Raw genomic sequence first — 24060 nt, 5'->3', positions numbered from 1 at the left:
CGGCATCTATGGTGATCAAAGCAGTGGATCCATCGAAATAACAAAGGATCGATTGTGGGTTCAGTTGTCATTAGTAACGAAATATTAATTGTGGGATTGCTTTCTTAGTAATGGTTTACCTCCTGATGTCAAGCAAGGAGCTTCCAATCCAGCGGCGTAGCCAAGGGGGGGAGGCATTTGCCCCCCCGTCACTAAGTGATGTTTTTTAAAACTTCCGTCACAAGCTTTCCAGTAACCGGCTGACACGCATCCCAAATTACTGTTTGTGCGCTACTACACGAGTGCACACAACATTCAACTCGTTTGTGAATGGTGATAATAATACGTGACCGGATTTCATATAACAAGGCTTCCACACACACAAAATCAAACTTACGATTTTACCAGAAATGGATTGCTGGTCTAATACACTATCATATTTCACACTGTACTTCCTTCAGCACTGGCAAGTCTGGTTTCTGTAGCAGCTTTCTTCCGACCCTGTCAAAGCCACGAGTGTGAGATTGGCACCATTAAATGGCCATGGCTTTGTGATAATGGTGTGTAGTGAGCTGGGACTTCACAGAGAGCTCGCCAATAGTGTTCTCAGTCAATTTGGAGTAATTTGAGGGCCATGGAGAGCCCAAACTTGGCCTCTGGATTCCAATCGTCTTCTTACTCTATTTTATACCCGTATATTAAGACCACCCCCACCCTCCCACCCTTATTACTACCATCTGTGATATTATACACCCACTCAGTGATAGCTAGTGAACAGATGAACAATTGGTGCAAATTTTGTTTGCACAGCTGTAGGCACTGGGAAGTTATTACACAATGATTCCTTATAAAATCGCCATATCTCCTAACAAAGCTTTGTGCGTCGAAGCCTTGTTTTGTCAAATCCAGTCACATACGATGATTTCTTTCGCGTTACAAGCAATTAATAAAACGATGCACTAAAAATAAGGTATGCTCGAATCCCCAGGGGTTCCCCGTGTAGACACTATGCCTTCACAGAACGAAAATATTAGACACAATTCTATATTTAGCCTACACTACTCACGTGATAGTGCATTTTTTGAATCTAGACAGATGACCCGCTCAAAGTGACTTCGCAAGAGTCGAGTAATAAAGTGTTAAATGGACCAACTTTATTTTCCCGAGCCGAGTTAATCACACTGGATCTTCGTACAGTGTAGTGGCATGCCAGTTTAATTTTTTTCACTTTGTCAGTCAGTCAGATGATCTGTCACAAGCTTACAAATTCTGCTAACAGGAAAGGTATAGAGTTGGGATTTCGTGCCAATACCGACATGGCGTTTGAATTTCGCCGGCTGAAGTCAGTGAGCTCGTCATACTGTGCCAGTGTGCTAGGACTGCAGTACAGACTGTGGCTGACGTAAGTAACTGTGACACATTGTATTTGTACTAAAATATTCACAATATAGTTCTACTGGATTGTGGACGAATTTGTTGGAGTACAGTTGTGGCACGTGCGATGATGCTCGACGAAAATATTTCCATTGATAAGTGGTAACTGGTAACAATCAGTAATGAAGTAGTTAGTCTGGCGCCGCCCGCCCCTTTGCATAGAGTAAGGGTCTGGTATGCTTAGTATAGTGGAGTTGTACCGGATTACCAAAAACTGGTGCAACCAATCAGAACGCTCCACGTTTAATCAGCACATTTTTGTTTATGATACGTCAGAAGAAGGAATCAAATGTCCTAACAGTGCTGAAAGAAACAAAAGGAGTTAGCTAATAAAGAAGAAAGTGTTGTTTCGGGAAGGGCTTTTCGCCTTGTTTGATACGCGAAAAACCCGGGTTACGCTCTGATTTCCTAGGTAGGGAGACATGTCTATTCTATAAAAGTAGACCAATCCACTTTCGCCTGTGTAAAGGCGAAGGAAGTTCAATATCACTGCCACAATTTTGAGTGAGGCACTTCCGTTAAGACCATTTTCGTTACGTCACTATATTCAAATTAAATTCCTCCAGAACAACTCGGTGATACTAAGCAAACCAAACCCTTACTCCATGCGAAGGGGCGGGCGCCGCCAGATTATGAAGTAGTTATGTAGCTAGTTACATAAGCTGTAATAATACAACACCGTATGTTGGCTAGCCCATCATTGGGTCATTAGCCTTTTGTGCAATTATGAACAATGTCGAGTGTTTTGTGGGGGGTGCCTGCCTCCCCCCACCACCGTCTGGATAGCTACGCCCCTGGTCACGTGCATGGTTCTTAAAGGTTGCAGAACGGATGTTGGCGACTGAAGCCTTAGCAGCAGATAGTCAAAGACATTGGAAGAAATATCTCCGTCACCGAGTCAGCGTTAAATGCTTAGCTAGCTACTGTTATCTTCGTCCAACACTGGTGAGTTTCTTATATTCAAATAGTATTACGTGGTCTGTGTATAGCTACGTACCGCTAGTACTAGTTGGCACAGTGGTGCCAGATACTTACACTGATCGATGGCGTCCGCCACATGATCTGTTGGACGAATAGCATTGGCTATAATACGCATAGTGGAGAATAACTTTAGATTTTCCAAGTGGTATTCCTGTTTCTGGTCCTTGCTGAATTAAAAATTGGATAAGGGTTCGGCCAGCTCGATTTACATGCTGTTGCAGGTTGACATGGTCAACTGATTTTAATTTTAGCTCAGTAATAGAAAGTATTGTGCATCCATAAAACGCTGGGCAGGCAATAAAAAGGTAAGTGCAACGTTATTGCCACCTTTGATTTCACAACTTTTCACCCAGGCTTTTGAAGGCCAGCCCTTTTATACAGCTTGGGTGGTTGTAGCTAATTTACAGTGTGATTTGTCACATACTTTGGATTGCAAGCTATACCTATATACACAGCTTCAATCTACAAATATCATATCAGTTCATCATTGCAACATCACTGTGTACAATTTTTTTGAATTACCAAACAGGCATATCATGTCTAGAGAACCAGCATGAACAAAATTCATGCACATGGCGATAATCAAAGGTACATAGCTATATCAGTTTAAGTTTGTTACAAATGATTCCATGCAGGGAATTTGATTCAATGATTCTGATAAAGAGATTGTTGCAATCATGGATTGAACAATTAAATTAAGGAAAATGACTGAATTTATACAGATTTATGTATACATTGTAGTGTACAATAACTAGAGCAAACTTGTTTTTGGAGCAATGGTGTATAATTAATTTTCATTGTTATTTCATCAAAATAATTCACAATGCAACTAGCAAATGCATGCAACTGACTTACTTGTAATTCTTCTGAACAGTAAGAGGCATTTAGCTATAGCATTCACATTGCATTAAATAGAATATTCACGTACAACGGCATAAATCAGAGGAAGCCAAAAACTGATGCAGGAGGGGACCAGAAACAGGATTACTACTTGGAATGGCCTTAGTAACGGTTGACACTAGCTAATTATATGGTATAACGGGTAATTTGAAGCACGTCAAAGGTCAGGCAAACTTGGGTTAATTGTTTCTTAACCCAGCCTGCATTCCTTTTTACCCCACCATCTCTAATTTCATTATTGCTGTTATCAATCACATGCACACGTATTTTGATGCTATGAAGACTGGCTATCATTTCACAGCGCAGCAAATGTCACTTGCAAGGAACAGTGATAAAACGTAAGTACTAGGTCTTAAAAGGCTTTAGCTAACTTCAGACAGCTTGATTTGGAGTAGTTTCTTTACTAATGAAAAATGACCTCCCACCCACATGGAAATCCAAATTTCTGTGGATGAGAAACAAGTAATCAATTTTGCCTGGCCTAAAGGCTAAAGTAGCTATAGTTATGTATATATGTTGACTGGTAATAGTTAACTATTTTAGTATTAGCTATCCCATACATGCAGCTATTGCTTGCTAGCTAGCTATATTTTTTGTGTGTATCTGAGCTTATGTATCCCAAATGGAGGTCTGCACCATATTCAGTAATAAATCAAAAGTCAGTCAAATTTGAGTCAATTGATTTGCCACCTATAGCCAATAAATTCATTTAGACAGAGTTGTAGACTGTGTTGCTACTAGAAGTGTTCCTAACATCCTCTGTTCTCATGTGTCTTACTCTGATGGTATATAGCATGGGGTTAAACATATGCATGCATGCAGCTAGCTAGCTATGTAAATACAGCATATGAAATTGCCAAATACTCATGAAAATTCCTATGATTATCACCACGAATTTTAACTTTTCATGGATACTACACCCATGAAATCTCGACAGTGCCATGAAAAATGCCATGAAATTCTGGTGTGTATAGATATCCATGGTGTACATGAAATGACTTTCATGGTACATTCCATGGGAGCAATTTAACTTTTCATGGCAAAGTCATAGGCATTTCATGGCATACGTCTCTGGTATAATATCATATCATCTCTTAGTTGACAACTATGCAGTGAAGATAGCTATACATGTATATCTGTAATGTTCAGAGTATAAGGAGCATCTTGTAAGCTGACAAGTGTTGCTCTTTGCTGGATCTTTTCAATACATTAGGATATATTTAATTGTATAGTCTCTAAAAATAATAGTATTGCCATACTTAATCACTTGTTTTTATTTTGCCAAAGTCAATTGTAATATTGTTTTTGTAAACTATGTTTAGAAGTAGCTACTATCGGTTTCATGGTCTTACATGTAATTGTAGAAAGGAAATGATCATTCTTAAAATTAAACAACCATATAGGAGATAACCTTATTCTCAGGAATTTATGTAGCATATACATGGTTGTAACATTCAGACTGACAACAAGCTATATAGCTGCTGTAGGGCTAGAGTTTTAATTTAATTGGCAAACTTCATGCATTTAATTTTTCCCACACATTTAGAGGCAATACAACATTATGCCAAGCTAACGGATCCTTTTCAGCGATAGCTATTATAAGATGTTGTGGTGTAAAGGAGGTGACAGCAGGAGGAAGAGTGGCTGTTATGGTTATTATTATAAGCAATTCACTTTGAAAACAGATGTGCTATGGTAGCACCTAAAAGTGTAACATTTTGATTGCTTCAGTTGAGAAATGCTGGTCACTGTAAAGTGCTAATAATAATAATAATAAATAGCACATACATCTACTACTGTAGCACTTCTACTTGCAAATAGAAGTTGAAACTTTAAACCACCAATAACTAAGTCATTTGCAGCACTCTGTTAAAACAGAAGTGTTATACAATAGTGCTTAGATGTGTTATTTCTCAACTGAAGCAATAAAACTTGACACTTTTAGGTGCTACAATCTGTCTCCAAAGTGAATTGCTTACTCATATATAGCAACCATTCTTCCTGTTGACCATTGGTGTTAAAATGTTTCAATGTAGCTATAGTTATGGTCTGAAACTGTACACAAAACCGGTCTACGTGATTGAATCCATGGCTTCCAGTATCGTAAGGTTGCCTTGTAATGTGATCAAGCTATCATGTAGCCTATACAAGTCAAGTCATGCTTGAGCTGGTACTATGTAAAATTACACATCCCACTTTTTTATATTAGGGTGTTACCAATTCTTTAGCTAATCTGTTAGTAACTCCTCCTGTAGGGTGAATGCTTAGGCGTGTATAACTCCATTGGTAGTTGGAAAATTGATAGTATTCTTAGGCATGCTGATTTCTGCATGAGCGCCAGTTTCACATCTGCTTGTGCAAATATATATGTATGGCTTTAGCTGCTGGTTGAGGTTTTCTTCTTACTTGGGCATTTACCTTGAGATTCAGTTGAGAATTATGCAATTAATTTTGGCAAATTGATTTGGTGATACTCAACTTAGATCCGGTAGTATCTTAAATATTTGTTGATAGCTAACATGTACAAGTCAAGTAGCCAGCAAATAGTCCTGTAAAGGCTGTAAGGAAGTGTTGAATTACAAGAATCCATTAAAATGTCTGGCCATCATTCAGTTTTGTATATAAAGAACCCATGAATAGCACTTCCTTTAAATTTCCTCGTTCCAGTACATGTAGAAGCCAGCTTGCTGATGGATTACAATTGACTTTCATAGGTTTGTGTCACATTTTTCCATGCCACTGGGGGTTACTTGATAATGACTGTCATGCTACAACCGGTCAGTGAAAAGAGGTCTACCCATAATATAGTTCACCAGAATTGTTGTGGCTACTAGCTGTGAGCCAGTGGTCTCTCTATAGTATAGCAATGATTTGTTATTAACTAGCTGTTCTCAATTGTAATTATCATAGCTATGTTGTAGTGAAGATATCTATGGAGGCATGTGATGTGGGATATAGTGGTCAAGGGGACCATTTGTGGCACTGCAAAATGATATAAGGACAGGAGATTATAGTAAAATGGAGCATTGCACTTCACACCTACACTATGTAGTCTTTCTCAAAGTTTGTATTTACTGATACACTAGTTGGCTATAGCAAATACTGGAGGCTATTTATATCTATCACATTTGGCTAATAGGTAGTTGCAATATAATATTATGTTTTGCTTATTTTACAGCACACTCACACCTTCTATTATTGCCCTACACGGCATCAGTGGTCATTGTGTAAATACTGTGCACCTCTTATACAATTATACATCCTGATCCAGTAATGCATATTACTTTTATTACTATAGCTAATAGCAATGGAAATGAAAGAGATTAAGAGCGATGTAGGTAGGAGCACTGATATGCTTTATGTTGCCGACTACCTAGACAATGACAAAACATTGACAAATCCATCACCTAACATGTGTGAAGAATTAGCATCAGAACTGGCAACTAACACCACTCAACAAAAGAAAGGGATGGCTGGACTACTCAAGAGCTTATCAGTGGATAGCCCTCTTATCTCACGCGTCTTGCTCATTTTGTTGATTATTCTAGTTATAATAATCTTACAGATACCCACTATTCTTTATTACACTGATCTCCCAGCTGATTCAGATTCTCTACTTGATGGCATTGACTTTGAGACTTGCAGCGTAAGTTGAAGAAAATGTAATGTGTGTGTATTTTCACTGTGGTTAATTAAACATACATAGTAACTTATCTATATTGACAGCTGTGGTACTCAAAGTAATGCTCTACATAGTCTCCCACCCTGTACAATGGCTATGCCTATTGCTGTAATTATGCAAAATAATTCAAACATGGCCAGCTGTATCCTCTTGCACAAGTTTTCCATAAACTATAATGTCCATTTGGTTCCACATGAGGTACTTTGAGATAATAAGTCACTCTCTAGAGTTTGTATGGATACGTATCCATGAAATCGACTAGGAGAAAACATCCCAACTGCCTGTCAGACTCCTGTAAGCATTCGAGCATTAATCGGATGGTTGCGAGTTTGAGGCATGCCCAGTCCAGTCATGAATTTTTTTCTCCTTTCTCCACCTTTTCAAACATACTTTACATAACAACTTTAAACAGGCTGTTGGACTGGGTGTCCTACAGACCTTCAGCATTTGTGTGCTGTAAAGCATTAATAATAGTAAACAAGTACTGTTGGTAGTACATGCAGTATAAGGTCAGGTATGGAGTAGTGTGACATATACAGATCAGAAGTACAGTGCAGTGTCTACTTGTAAGTTTATGTGGAAAGAATACTCGAATTACGTAGATGCAAAACATCACAAATTAGCTGTTGTCATACACCCAAAATAAAACTGTGTCTTTACACAGAAACTACTTCTAGCCTAATAACCTCTGTGTTCAATGTGTACAATTATTTTCTGTCTTGCTGCTGTGACAAATACACTGCCACATGTTTAAGACCATTGGCCACAGCTAGCAGTATAAACTTGCATAATTGAATGGCCTACATTTAAAATTTTACAATGTCTGAGCATAAATATTTTTTTCTCAGTGGAAAGTTTGACATTCCAAACTCCTATGCAATTTTTCCCAACAACGCAGTTACTTCTCACATCAATAAATCTGTCAATATTATGGATGTTTATATGAAGGCTTTATTATAATATGGCTACTTGACTAGTGTGACTGCTCCATTAAAGTACCTTGATCTTTTCAACACAAAACTAGTAAGAGACCTCATCTTCTCTTTCTAGATCCTCTTTCTAAAGAATGGACTTTAATTGAATTAGTTCATGCAGCATATCTACTGATGTAGAACTGTGAAATTCAGGAGCCAAACACACCAACAACATAAATAACAACATGCAATACTGTAAACATAAGGTCTGAGTTCAAACCTATGATCGTTCTCATTGTATTGGAAGTAGTGCTGAAACAATTATTCGGTTATTTGACTACTCAGTTGGCATGGCACTATTTGGTTCATTAAGACACTATTCGAATATTCTTTAGCACTTTGTGCACTGTGATCAGATGGATAAAGCCAGTCTTGAAACTTTAGATTCTGAAAAAGTGGCATAAAGATTCTGGTTTAGAAGAAATTGGAATAGCTCTCAGGCTTTACCTTGCTCCCTAGCAAAGGTTTCAGTACTTATTGAACAGAAATTTATGCTTAAAGAATCATCTAATATTCGGTCATTTTGTTCACAACTATTCGAATAGTAAAAATTGCTATTCGTTTCAGCACTAATTGGAAGTGGCCTGTATATAACACTTGTTTCTATTGCTACACATATGTAATATATGTATGTATGTAATAGTTATACCACGGGCACAGGTATTTGCCTGACATATACACACGTGCCCAAGGGCAAGTGCGTATATACAGACAAAGCACAAGTGCCCGTGGTATAAATAATATGTTCTACTTTAGCATGCAGACTTACCTAATTGGCAAAATCTCTAGTTGTTATACCACTAGTGTTAATTATGTTTCTTTAATTACTACATTTACACAAGTACAAAACAAACTACAGTTGGTGTATTAAAATTGAATCCTACAGTCACAGCTTGCTTGATTCCCTATATATATATATAAGAGAAGAGAGATATAACAGTATAACATCAAAGAAATCTAATGATTTCTGGATATAGCGTGCACTCCTATTAGGTGTGCAATGTCTCTTGTTTGTTAATGAGATATACGCACTGCCTTAACGAGATATACGCACTAGTAGATGCACTGCCTTAACGAGATATACACACTACCTTAACGAGATATACACACTGCTCCCAATGTGTATATCTTGTTAACATTTTGAGTCAGTGCATGCAATATGTGATATATGTGCATTGATCTGAGGTGTGAAAGTGGTACATGTATAATTATAACTATTATTAAAGACTTGACATAATGTAATTATATCATTCAAAATTCTGCAGGTTAAAAATGTGGAAGTATTTCAGTCTGCTACACCCAGTGTATCATTACTTGAAATCTGCATTACACTTGGACGTTGTAATGATTGTATCAACAATACTTCACCAGTATTTCATCTCTTATTACAGGCAGTATTACAGCCAGTATATGACCTCAGCCTTTTCACAGCAAACAGGCAATGTAGTGAAGCTGTTGTCTCCCTCTTCTGTAATGCCATTAATGATGATATGGTTAACATCAGTCTGGATACAGAATGTATACAAGTTAGAGACAGTAGCTGTGCCTCTGAGTGGAGATTAATAGAGACATTCTTTAACCAGTCATTGTTAAACTGTAGTAGCTTGAATAATGCTGAAAGCATTTCATTTTCAAGAGCTCCAATTTTACCATGTCCTGATGGTTATGGAGTGCTGTGTGGGTCCATCTGTCAACCATTATGTGCTGAAGTTTCCTCATTTACTGAAGCAGCTACTACTGTTTACAGAGTGCTGAATATCATATTCCATAGCATTGCTATCATCAGTGGAATTACCACTTTATTTGCCTGTATTTATCATAGAAAGAAAATGTAAGTTGTATATCTGCTAAGTTATAGTTATATATAGTAAGAACAAGGATCATTTCAGCAATAGTGCAGACAGATTATGGTTTCTTTACAACTAAGACTGCAATGTAGAGTTTGTTTAATGGAGTTTGGCATATTCAAATAAGTGCTGTTGCTGAAATGTATGCAATATACGTATATGATATCATAAATGATGATGAAAGTTTGAAGTGGCTAAAGTTTGGCAAATTTGACAAATTAAGGAAATCGCCAAAACTTTATTCATTAATCAGCTATTCAGTTAATTGTTCTATATTAGCTGCATGGCAATGTTTATGTTGGCCAACCTGCTTTGCAAGCTGGTTTGCCTAACATGCCAAACTTTTGTCGTATACAGTACATAATTTATTATATTACTGTTGTGTATAATATGATGCAAAAATTTCTTTGCTGTAGCACATATATATGTATATAAAATTTCTAGCTACTTCATCACAACCAATTTTAGTTGTGTGTGAGGTGTTAGTGTGAGTGTTTGTGCGTGTGTGTGTGTGCATGTGTGAGTATGTGTGAGTGTGTATGTGCGTGTGTGTGTGTGTGTGCATGTGTATGTGTGTACATGTGTATTTGTGTGTGTGTTGTACCTGGGGAAGCAAATGCCCAACTGTCCTTGTCTCATTTAGTGGTGTTGGGGTTGTTGCGGAACTTCAGATTCTGCGACTTCTCTCAATGAGACCCTGGACAGTCCTCCTACCCTGCCCATGAGAATTTACCTGCACAAGGCTCAAGTGTGCAGGCATCCCAGTGCTGGTTCACTGGGCAGCAATAGTTGTGGCTGGCTTTGTGTGTGTGTGCGTGTGCATGTTGTGTGTGCGTGTGCGCATGTGTGTGTGTGTGTGTGTGTGCATGTGTGTGTGTGTATGTGCGTGTGTGTGTGTGTAACAGGACAGAACAGGTGTAATTGATTATAATTATGACAGATTATTAGCATGGATTACATACTGATATTGCAGGTTCATCCATCCGTTAATATTTGTGGTCTACTACACAATTATATTCCTGATTATTTGTAAGTTTCATTTTGTGGACAACTGTATTGTGGATCTACATGGGGTATTAGGTATAGTTACTGCAAAATAACTGATGAGTATTATACAATGAATGTTAAGGGATGACAAAGCTTGTATGCTTATTGAGGTTAAATCTTTAGCAGCTACATGTACAGTGTACATAACGTAATCAGATTTAAGTAACAAAGCACAAGGTCCACAGTTTGCAGTGCAAGTAATAATTTCACTCTTATATGCAATTAAAAGGAATGTATTAGTACGCTTTATAATGGTACAGGGAATTTTTCCTATCCAATTCTTCATCTTGACAAATTCATACCTTCTGTTTTACCAATTTCTTATTCTACGTGCGTTTACTAGTAGGATGTTGACAAGCAGGAATTAATTAAGGACACATATTTTATAAAGAGAGAGAGAGATGTAATAGTTACTTAGCAACTCTAGATAAACCACTAAATACTTCTACCAGACTTGGCTATATCACACCAAAGATCAATCTATTTACCAGTGTATTGGTTTTATAGTTTGGTTATCCATTAATTTATGAAGTGCTTTAGCTAATCTCTTAATCACATTCATATAAATTCTAATGTAATCAGCACATACCAATAAAACTAGCTAATAATATATACACTGAGTGTACTGTGATCATACACTTGTGATTCATAGCTTTAAAAAAGCAGTGAGTTAAAATATATTATCCTTTTTTTCTAGCATGTTTTGTGGCATCTCCCTATGTGTTTGGAACAGATAGTTTACTGTGCTCTCATCCTAGCCTAGTTGTGGCAAGTGCTGACCCAACAGCATTTTGTAAAATTCAAGGTAGCTACTTGTATGAACTAATTTACATAATTAATGTACTTTTGTTGCAGGAGTTGTCATACATGGTGGGGGTCTCATTTTTATTGGATTTTGGTTGTGCCATATCAGTCACTTATTTTTCGGTGTAGCATACCCATTCAAATCACAGCAATTGATGCAATCTGCAAATTTTAAGATAATTTCCCACATAACTGAAGTGTTCATTGTAATAGTATGTGCATCTGTACTAAGCATCATTGTGCTGAGTACTTCAGGATATACATTTACAGGATTTCCACCAACTTGCAATGTTTCAGATCCTGATTTACTATTTTACACATTCACACTACCAAATGCCCTTGCATCAACATTTGGTATATGTATATTATTGACATCTTTGTGGATCCTGCATAAGGTATGTTTCCAATCCATATGTGTGTGTGTGTGTGTGTGTGTGTGTGTGTGTGTGTGTGTGTGTGTGTGTGTGTGTGTGTGTGTGTGTGCGCGCATTTTTATGAATTGCATGCATGCAGAAATATATACAGTGAAACCTGACAGTGTGTACTATGGACACCTTGGGACTGACCGCAAAAGTGTCTTGATTATCAGGGCGTCCTGATTTTCCAGGTCAGTTTACATGCTAATTGAATAATATGAGACTACTACCAAGTGTCCAGATTATGCAGGTGTCCTCATTGTCAAGTGTCCTGGTTAATAGAATCCACTGTGCTGGGTCATGCATGGACTAAGATACAGACCTATGAAAAACATTGAAGCAAGAATATACTGTAGATGTTTGAAGCTTCATTAAATTTTAGATACCCTGAGAACTAGAATCATGCAATCAGCTATATAGCTAGTAGACAAAGGCAGTGTCAGAATCACTGCACACAAGGATCCACTGTACAACCATTATAAGTTGTACTTGAACTCATCAGTTGGTTGCTTGGTTAGCCAACCAGTTAATTAGTAATTCATTTCTATCAACCAAAAATATAATTTTAGGAACTCGTTAATAACATTTTGAATTGCTGTGTATAGTACACATTTAAACTTGAAACCAATCCTGGTTGGTTGTCAACCTTTGAGCATCATAATGCAATACTTACTTGTAGTAAGCTTCTGCACTAATGCAGTTATAAATTAGCTACCGTAAATCAGGAAAATTTCGACGTAGAAAATTTTCGTCTATAAAAATTTAAATATTATCGTTGCTTGCATAATTGACGAAAAATTTTTGATGGAATAACTAGTTATGTGTTAATATTTGTATGCGCAAATTATCCATATAGTAGTTAAAAATAATTCGTCATTTTAATTTTCGTTGATACAGCCAGCGACTAAAATTTTTTGATGACGAATTTTTCCTGATTTACGGTAATGTGTAGTTTTTACTACATAAGTAATATTTTATGAAGTGAAAGTAAGGACAGCTAGCCCTATACTTGCCAATCAACCCTCAGATCACTGTTCATTTGATTTGTAGTTATGTCTGTACCATGACAGCATGTGTCAGTTCTGAATAGCTATGTACAGTGGAATTATCTGAACCCCTTGGGACCAGGGATGGTCTATAAGTCTGAAAAGTCTGTATCTCTGTAGCTGTGTATAAATAACCTTAAAATAACATAAAGAAAATTTTTTTAAATATCAGTATTATCAACTACCCTAACGGAACAGTCACTACTCTAATAATGCAGTCATTTCCGTAATTTGGGTAACCGAGAATCCGGATAAGTGGGGTCCATATAATGGAGGTTCCACTGTATATAAAAGGAAATTTTGGTGTGTGTATAATGATGTTAGTTACTCTATATCTATTGTTTCATAGAATCATAATAAAGGTCAAATGAGAAGGAAATCTTCTGTGCTATGTGCAAAATATTCCACTCCAGAAGCTAAACTGATGATTCTATCCTTGTTTTATGTTGTCACAAATCTTCTAATATTAACAGCCTTAGTGGTCACTTTACGTAGCATTAACACTGCAGTTGAAAATGTTACAAGAGTTGCCGTGTGTTCTACTGGTGGAGACCGACCTGAGTGTGATGAATATTCAGAAAGACTCAATGACCATTTGCTCCCTGTTCTTATATTTGATTTACTATCCACATGTTTCATTGCTCTGATTAACGTTTTCAATTTGCTTTTTGTATTGCAGTACAGAGACATCAAAAAGCTTACAAATAGAGTCAGCAAGGTATTTAGCTCAACATGAAGAATTGTACAACTAAAACTGTAGATGTAGTCTATTACCTTTCATGGTGCATTATGTGTGTACATGTGATGTATATATTGCCATCATGTTACTGTATTGTATGTTATTGACAATGTATATATACACATATACAGGGGTGGAGGAAGTAGTTGATATGAGGGGGGGCTGGGCTGACCCAGACTTATGGAAGTGAGGTACTACATTGTCTCTGGTTTAGTGAGGTGAGACCAAAAAAAAAAAGGTCACAACCAGCTGACAATAGCTGCCCACCTCACCAGCTATGCATTTATAGCTGATAAACTACATAAAAATCCTTACATAGCTCGCTACACACTGCTCTAATACTGTGACTGCTTTATTAGAGTGACTGCTCTATTAGAGTATCTCGATCTTTATCGCGGTTTTCAGCCCCACTGACTCCAAGAAGGATAATTTCGGCGTGATATCATTCTGAGGGGTGCTAAGCCCCCTCTCAGCAGACCGAGGGGGGATTCAGCCCCCCTTTCCGCCACCTATGCACATATACACAAGCAATTTACCGTAATTTGCTTTTTTTCGTTGTAAAATAATTTTCGTATGCAAAATTTGTACGAACATTTCTTGCACGAAAATTTTTATATAATATCGAACTACTCTAATAGAGCAGTCATTCTTGTAAATCATACGAAAATATTTTTACACGAAAATTTTAATCATGAAAAATTTTTGCACGAAAATAAAGCGAATTACGGTACACTACATGCTATGCACACATACTTCCAAAGTGCTTGTTAGTTTTTGAGCCATTTTGAATTCAGCTCTAAAAATTTGTACAAATTGCATTTCATTAATCATACAGTATTGACAGTACATATTAGGGGAATTTTTAGGAAGGTTTGCTGAACCAGGAAACCCCTTCTGAAATTTTAACTTGTAGGCTTGCAGTAGGAACACCATACAAACTATCATAGTTTGGCAGCACCAACACACAGAACAAATGGTACAGGGCAGGGCCGCAGTACATAGCTACAATGTAATAGGAAACGTACAGCAATTCCTCAAAAGTGGATTAAGGGAGAAAATGGGTAATCTTTATCGAGATTTTTAACATACTCTAATAGAGCAATTAAAACTACTCTAATAGAACGTTCAAAACAGAACATAATAAAATGGGTATTATAATAATAGTACAAGTGTAACTTAAAATTTAAAGAATAATGCAATTAAATTTTTTATTTCAAATGGAGAATTTTGATGTTGGATGACTATTTTCAATGCCTTATTAGCCATAAACCATATAATAATAATTTTAGGACTTTAAGAGACAGAACCAAGCTTACAAATAATTGTAAATTTTGGATAGAGGCGTAGTCTGTACATCCAAATCATACACATAATAAAGTAGTTATAGCCATTAAAAATCATACATTATAGTGTCTGCCCAGCAGATTCTTAAATTGATTGATTTGGGGAATTGGAGTCAATTACTGATCGGGGTAAAGAAATACTTTATAGTATCCATAAAATCATAAATCTAGAAGCATTTTAATGTACTGTGCATAATGTCATCAGCTGGGGCTGTCCCCCCAGACCCCTGCACCTATAATTAACTCACTACAAAATCTGGAAGCCACTTTGGAGAAATCCTGGATACGCCTATGTATATATACCTTGTTCCTTGGTAATGGTAAAACAGAATTACTATGCAACCTGGTATATAAAATGATTCATGTAAGGAAGAGTCATAGAATACTTCTTTAAGCTGATCTAGTGTTATCAAATACATTGATTCATTTCTGATGAGCTATGAACAGGCAATGCTGGCTTACTTTCAACATAGTAGGTGTTTGAAGCATTAAGCACAATTTTAACATATGGTAATAGGCAGAATAACTTTTCCTTAGTACAGATCCTAGTTTAATTGTGAAAATCTGTCTCAGAGAAAAAGTTGACGCTCTAATAGCATGGTCAGTACTCTAACAGAGCAGTAACTACAGTACCTATTAACAGGACTGTTCTATTAGTGTACATGTACATTATAAGAAGGCCAATGCAAATTATTGATAATGTTTCCATTATAGTACTATTTATAAAAATTGCTCACAAGGTTAAAGTCGATATCATCCATTCAGAAGTACTAATTTTTGGCGTAATGTATTTCGCGGACTGGACTCACGCACTGAACTAAAAACAGCTTTTAAACAATAATCCAGGCATTATCCATCTCTTGCAACACTGGAGACACCACTATCAAGCTACAACTGCTGATACTGCTCTTCTTACAAGTAAACAAACTAGCGGTGCACTAATTAATTAGAATACACTTACGATACACGAGTACTAGCAGTGATAATGCGTGGTAGAGACTATTGTTGTAGCATAGATGTTTTTCCTTTATTGCTTTAGCACTAGTGCTAGGGTTGTAGAGATGAGCCAGTAATAATTCTTAGCAGGGTAGCTACAGGTGGCACCTGAGTACTAGTGCTAAGTACTGGAGCAACAAAAGAAAAACATCTAAGCTACAACAATAGTCTCTATCACACTTTATCACTGCTAGTACTCGTGTATCGTAAGTGTATTCTAATAAATTAGTGCACACGCTAGTTTGTTAACTTGTAAGGAAGAGCAGTAACAGCAGTTGTAACTCGATAGTGGTGTCTCCAGTGTTGCAAGAGATGGATAATGCCTGGATTTGTTTCCAGCTCAGTACATGAGTCCAGTCCGCAAAATACATTAGGCCCTAATTTTTTACTATTAGCTAGAAAAGATATATATGTGGATGTGTGGATATAGTTATGAGTATCATAGGTTAAATTTTCTCTATATCAAGAAACAACAGAGTGTTACATATTTTCAGTGATTAGCTAAGATCAGTGAATGCCATAAAAAATTAATAGTGAAAACTTTATCTCTCGAATTTTTGCTGTATAGCTACACTGCATGTAAAACATTAGTTAGAAACATGTATTCTTTATGTAAGACTTCCCATTTTTTCACATACATACTTTGAAACGATACATACTGATAGTTATATAAGTACACTTTAAATCTCTTGACAGATTCATTGACTAGTTTAAGACAATACAATGTATAATACATCACTAATATGCATGCATTATGGAGCTACTCTAAGTGCGTACAGTTTTCATTGCTTCTATATTTCAGTGAGAAGTAAGATACGTCTATATAGTTGTTTCATAATATACACATCTTTCATTATTGTATATGTAGAGGAGGATGAAATCATTGTCAGTTTGTTCCACAGTTGTATCAGTTCTCTAATAAAAAAAGACAGACATGTAATTACAAATAGTAGTTCAATAACTGTGCGTATGTACGTATTAGTTATATGTTGGCACGAGTGCATATATATCAGGCAAAGCATGAGTGCCCATGGTATATAACCAACGTGTGCCACATGAATTAATCACCTACACATGTTGGAAACTGCTGGCACATTTCACATGTGTATTTAAATTTGATAGTGATCATCTGGAAATTATGTAAGAATAACAAGATGTTACTGTACTAAGGAGTTGAACATAAGCATGATACAAGCATATAAAAGCTCAATCATGAGTTAATACAGTGAGCAAACAAGCACAGCTAGGACTTCTTTTTTAAGTGTAGTTAAATACTCACTATGATGACTAAATTATCTCTATGAAGAAATTATAGTCATACGAATACCCAAAAAGCTCAGTTTAGTAATTGTGCGTTATGTAAAATCGAATCAGGTGTCTAACATTGTCTTATCTAAACAAAACAAGCCTGTTGACTTTCTATACAACAATAGCTCCATTTCAGCCTAAGGACTTTCTTTAAATACTAATTTACAATAGTGCCGAAAACTTAACCCCACAACTGATCTGACTATATAATATTATAGCAGAGAGATAGCAGAGGACATCCAAGAAATCTTATAAATGAGTTTACATAATATACACACACCTAACTGTGATTTAATGAAATATAGATCCTGTTATAATCTATCATAATTATGTGAATTCTATTAAAAATACTCAGGAAAAATGTGTGCTTTATTAGAGTACTACGAAAAAATCAATAAAAGTCAGAAATAGGCTACATACCAAGCACATGTAAGAGTTACCTGATTGAAATACTCTAATAAAGTAGTCAGCAATAGTACAACTTGTTGTCACATCTCTGGCTAAATAAGCAAACTAGTTTGTACATGTCAGTAAACTATCAAGGTAAAAGCATTCAGTAACCAGCCATACATGCATGTACCTTCAAGATCTCTTAGTTAGGCTTGCGCCAATTATTCTGGAGGCTAGAAAAAGCATGCACTATGCTAGCATAGTAGGACAATTTTCAAGATTTTTAATTGAATGCGCAATGTGCATACCAAAAATACAGCAAAACATAAACACACTACACCTTAGTACTGCATTTCAAGAATATGTGCAACGTTGGCTGATTATTCATACTTCAATATAATTCAATTGTAATACTTTAATTGAGCAGTCACTTACCTAATACAGCAGTCAGGAAAGGTTGATATGCTGATATACTCTAATAAAACAGCCATAATTGGCTCAGACCTACCCTTAGTACTATGCTTGAAATGATGTTGACATACCTACTAATTCAGACCCATTGACAGTTGTCTTTTAAATGAAATAAGTCATTATAGTAAATAGGAAATACCCATTACACCACTTATAAACAATTGCCAATTGTATTGCCATATCAGGATTACACACTGATAATTTTGGCATGGCAATGCAAGAGTATGTAATTGGCAATTGTATGAAGCCAGCTGTTGTGTAATGATAACTATACATGTATGTAGGCAGGTATATAGTGCCATATATAGTGCCATTGGTAGACAATGGTACTACTAATCCTTGGTGGGGTGTTTCACGTATAGAGAATCAAGACACACATTGTGTGTCGTGCAGTCAAGCACAGCCAGTGCAGGCACACGACAGGCAAGTGTTAATTTTACAGAAACCAAGAAAATGTCATTTTGGCACATCTGTAGCTTGATAGTACTTAAACAGAAATTATCCAATTTTGCTGTGGAAACTTCCTCAGGGTGGAGCACCTTCTATTCCAAATTTGAGTTAGACCCACCTGGCCATTACTAAGATAAATATTATTATGTGCTTCAAAGTTCTTCATTTCTTTTCGCACCATGTATATAAAATTGCCATAACTCTTATGTACTTTAGTCAAATTTAGAGGGAAGCAGAAGCGTCATAAAGCACAGTTTGAAAAGAATCAAGATAAAGACCATCAAGTTATAATAAAAATGCCAACCACATACATCAGGAGTGCAATCTAGTTTTGTAAATATAAAGTGATTTATTGTTAAAAGAATGAGCTAAAAATTGAAACATAAACAGATTAATCATCTTAGGAAGGCATTTCAGTGGAAAAGACCAATCTGGCTTTAAAAGCTTTGAGTTATAATGTGATACAGCAGGACCTGAACTTATTATATATATATGCATGGTTGGGCAGAAACATGCATGGCAACAGCATATTAGTTTACAATGGTACGTATATCCTTCTATGGAATATGCTGGGACCCCCGCCATGTAAGAGACATCCAGCAACTAGAAAAAGCTCACTGCAGAGCTACAGGATGGGTGTTTAATGATTATGGGAGATATAATAGGGTGTTTAGGTTGGAATGCTCTTCAAAAAGTACACTATAACACGACTACAAACATTATTCAAAATCCTGCATCATGCTATGCACTTGACATCCTACATTACTATCTCCCCTCAACAAGAAATACTTATACATTATATTATACCATGTTCATCTACTTTAGCATATCAGCAGAGTTTTTATTCAAGAGCGATAAATGAATGGAATCAATTACCAATTGAAATGGATCATTTTGACGTGTTCACAACTAACTTACAAACACTCCTATACACACATCAATTAACACACTAGTAGCTACCTAATATATCTGTGATTCTTGTACTTCTTGGGCATATTAGCTGAGTTACCTACCCAGTTTCAATAAATAAGTGCTCAATCAAAATACTCTAATAGTGCATTCACCCTATTAGAGCATTCAGCTACGCATTCTATTACAGTGCTTAGCTACAGTACAAGTCGTATGTCCATGATGGTGTATTGAACATACTGCATATAGTCAAAAGCACCTGTTGGCTGAAGCAATGGCTTGTGGTGAAAAATCAAGCTGGTAGCCTAAACAGTTACTGAATTACACTTGTCTAAAAACATTAGTTAGTTCTTTACAGTGTCCAGCACTGAATAGTTTAGCTAAATAGTTTTGCACCGATAACCAAATTAGCAATAACCGATATTAAGCAACATAATTAGCCGATACAGAGTTCAGCTACAGACAAATCACCCTGTAAAGAGGTCAGCCTCAAGTAGGTCACCTGTAGAGAGCTCAACTCAAACAGGTTACTCTGTACAGAGTTCAGTTACATACAACTCCCCCTGTAGAAAGTTCAGCTACATTACAAGTCTCCCTGTAGAGAGTTCAACTACATTATAAGTCACCCAGCAGAGAATTCAGCTACATTACAGCAGAGAGTTCAGTTACATTACAAGTCTCTCTGTAGAGAGTTCAGCTACATTAGTGGAAAGTTCAGCTATGTACCAAGTCTTCCTGTAGAGAGTTCAGCTACATTTCAAGTCACCCAGTAGAGAGTTCATATGGCTGTCTTGATATAGTATATATATTGTAAAAACTTCTCAATACAAGTTCTCGCAAGATAGAAACTCTCACAGCATGCTGTGTCAAACATGCCATTGTGAAATCTGCATCAATTACATAATATAACTTGTGCAATCAAGTGCACATTCTGCTGTAGTTAGGCATTATAGCAGTAGAGCTGCCTTTTCTGAGCTTAGTGTAATTTCTGTAGTGCAATATTGACAATAATACATAGGAACATGAACACTGTTAAGAATCAACTAGCTAACAAAATTTATTGCTTTGCATTTGCTTATAAGCTTGCTTCAAGTATGAAACCATCTTATAATATAGCATGAAAATTGAAATGGTCTCATCACACAGCAGGAACATAGGTCCATACCTCCTTGTTGTTAGTTCTAGTAAACTTCCCCTGAACGTTGTAGTATTGCAGTATAAATCACACACATTAATGGCACTATATATCCCTAGGTGCACTGCACCTGCTACAAAACGCACAGCAGTTCTTAAACACAACACTGGAGGCAGTTTCCTGGCAACAACACACAAGCTAACTTCAATCCATAAATATATTTACAGACAAATGGTGTTATGCACATATGGTAAGCAGTGGGACACAGCTATTAAGTACTTCCATGTTCAATGCTAGCATCTGCAGTAATGATATACTTTAATAGAGCAGTCAAGTGTGTTAAGGGATGGATCATATGATATGAATAAACCTGTAGTGCTGACCTGGTATTCAGAGTACTGTAAGTTATAGTAAAGCAACAGTACAAGTACAACTATGCAAGGCTGAGCAAATAATCAAATTCTAATGAGTTCCCAGAATATTAGATTTATGTTGAAAAAATGTTTGATCTATTGCCAGCTGTAACTACCATATGGCACATCACTGTAATAAAACATGTGTAGAATATTTCAGTATACTACAACTAGCGCCTATCCTAAAATATACATGCCAGTAGAGAGGTACCATTTCTTAGTAACTAGTTCCTTCATGTAGATTTAAACCTAGTACAATGTTTCTTGCTGACATAATTTTGAACATATAATGGCATGCAACATCACAGAAAATGGTTGACATACTCTAACAGCACAATCAGTAATTCAATAGGGCAATCTGACAGCTATTAGCATGACTAAATTATTAGAATATAGCCAAATCAATAATTTTTTAGAGGCAACTATACTTTATAACAAGCCAAAAAATTTATCAATTGAAAATAATAATAAGCTAGTATCTAGCTGACAGATGGTTATTAGAATATAATGTGATGTGCATGCATGTGGATGCACATGAAAAGGGGATTGTGCCAAATCTTGACAGTGATATGTAACAGTGGTTTGTATCAGTTGTTTCATCTTTGTTGTGTTGAAATTACTTTGTGGTTTTTTGTTATGCAAACATAAACAACATAAGTGTGCAGTAATCACATTGAAGTCTGGTGGTTACTTAGTATCATATTAAGGTTGTTATAAAGCACAGTGGTATATACTATATGGCTTGATGGTCACTTTACACCAATTATTGGTAAATGGATATATCACTATAATCCTTAACTGGATGATACTAAATAGATATAGCTAACAGAGTTAATGATAGCAACATGATAAAGTGGAGCCACAAACCAGTACCACACTGTGCTAGGTGTATCAAAATAAATAGGCAAAAATATAGATGGAATAAACTGGTCTTGTTGTTTATTTAAAGTCAGCTAACCAATGGTCACATTAAATATTTGTGTGATTTACGTACAACTCTTCACTTTCCAAGGTATCCACTGTAGTAGCAGCCAAATTTCCTTCTAACCTTTTTGTTGAACAAATAAGGAAAGCCAACAGTCAGGGTGGTGAGAAGGAGAGGGGTAGAGTTGGAAAAGGATTGTATTTAAAATGGGAAAGGATGACATTGGGGATGAATTAAGTCCTACAAAGCAACAAGACATAAAACTAGCCAAACTGAGAGGGATTTTAAATTACAAGTCTTTATCCAACTCCACATATCTATACAGCCTAATCCAGCTATCTCCAGACTCATAGATTGTTTCTATATCTCACTTAATGGCCTGTAAAGAGCAATTCACACAACTCTGATTGATTTTGATAGCACAGTTAGATAGTGTATTCATGTACTGTGCAAGAAAATCAAATCACCATCTCTGGTGAACAATACCATTTTCCCCCAGAACTGTCTCACAAAGAAAATTGATATACATGCTGTATGTCATTTTTTCCAGACTGACACAAAAGGCTGAAACCTTTACAAAGTGTTGAGGAGAGACTCCTAGGCCTATATTGTGTTATTCATGAGGTATTTTATGCAGCCATTTCTTGTACTTATTTTCCTCTTTGTCCATGGCATGATGGCTCACCCTTATCAACCAACAAGTCACGCTGTTCACACTAGGAGGCACGTGTTGAATGCTGTGCATGTGCAAATTCCAGTTAACACTCACTAACATTTCTAATTAATGCCTGCATAACTAATAGCTCCAACATTAACTTGTGCATGTAAACCTCATATGAACATAAGTTTTTCACATTATTAACAACTGCTCAAATTTGTGCAAGCAAGCAAGTAGACCAAACTGCAATATCTATCTAAACAAGGCTTTTCCCTGACCACAATTCTACACTAAAATCATTGTGTGGTTTCGAAACTCAATGCATACCACAAAAGTGGTACATATGTTAACTATTGCATTAGCTCTATGAATTCAATCAGCCTCAGGAAATCTTAACCAAGCATAAACATGTTGCATCAGCTTGGTGCATAGCATACCAAACACTAAAATATTTCTTAGTTAAGTCTTATTACTGACGTTATTAATTTTGTTAGAGATTATATTTTTTGCTTTTCTTTCTCTCTTTTTTGCCATTTTCTTTTCCCATTCTGTGTATCCCTCACAGTTTGAGTGTTTCTCAACCTCAGAGTATACGAAACTTGTATGTGTATATAAGCTTGTGCAATTTGTGCAAACCTCCTCCTTACACATATTTGTCCACTAGTGAATGATTAGGGTAAGTGACCTGTATGTATTATTGTCAATCTCTGTTCCAATTAATGGCTGTAATAAAATCTGGTGTTTTACGGACAACTAAAAAGTAAATTGTCTCATGTTTATACTTTATGTGCTGTTTTGTTGCTGTAAATCATCCCTATCGGTTGTGTGAAGTTATAAATGGTCAATGTAAAGTGTTGCTGCATATCATGTGCAATGTAAGTACTACAACACTGAGGCTACTGTATGTCACGTGGAAGCAACTCAGCTCTACCAAGTTTAGAATTCCCAAAATAGCTCATATAGTCCAATGAGTATATGAAACAAGCTATGGGTGCTGTTAGAAATGGATGCAGTGTGAAAGGGAAGATGAGGAAAACAAAATACCCAGAACAACACTGCAAGATAGAATTATGGGGAGAGTTGTTTACATAACTGAGCATGACCCATCACCATAAAAGAAGAATCTCACCTGACAGGTTAGTTCCTGATATTAGCAACGGAAAACCCAGCAAAGAAAATAAATTTCAATTGATGGCTGGTTTAGGAGATTTTT

At 36.3% G+C, this 24060-nt stretch overlaps 2 protein-coding genes across 2 annotated transcripts in view; one reads left to right on the top strand and one right to left on the bottom strand.

The window, feature by feature from the left end:
• Positions 1–1059: 1059 nt before the first annotated feature.
• On the top strand, positions 1060–13975 carry LOC136261594 (uncharacterized). The gene is made up of 8 exons (XM_066055622.1): positions 1060–1381; positions 1431–2358; positions 6593–6940; positions 9216–9781; positions 10771–10826; positions 11542–11649; positions 11700–12043; positions 13460–13975. Exons 2-8 carry the CDS (start codon positions 2245–2247, stop codon positions 13844–13846), a joined length of 1923 nt encoding a protein of 640 aa, XP_065911694.1. The 5' UTR covers positions 1060–1381; positions 1431–2244; the 3' UTR covers positions 13847–13975.
• A 2825-nt stretch (positions 13976–16800) lies between these two features.
• Positions 16801–24060, bottom strand: part of LOC136261555 (protein unc-93 homolog A-like) — a 28970-nt gene continuing 21710 nt past the window's right edge. The window contains exon 5 of the mRNA XM_066055570.1: positions 16801–17103. Within this exon, the coding sequence (XP_065911642.1) occupies positions 17008–17103 (96 nt within the window). The 3' untranslated portion in view covers positions 16801–17007. The remainder of the gene's footprint in view (positions 17104–24060) is intronic.

Source organism: Dysidea avara, chromosome 7 (assembly GCF_963678975.1).
Source record: "Dysidea avara chromosome 7, odDysAvar1.4, whole genome shotgun sequence".
NCBI lineage: Eukaryota > Metazoa > Porifera > Demospongiae > Dictyoceratida > Dysideidae > Dysidea > Dysidea avara.
Note: the sequence above shows the minus strand (reverse complement) of the source record. Positions and strands in the feature narration are given on the sequence as shown.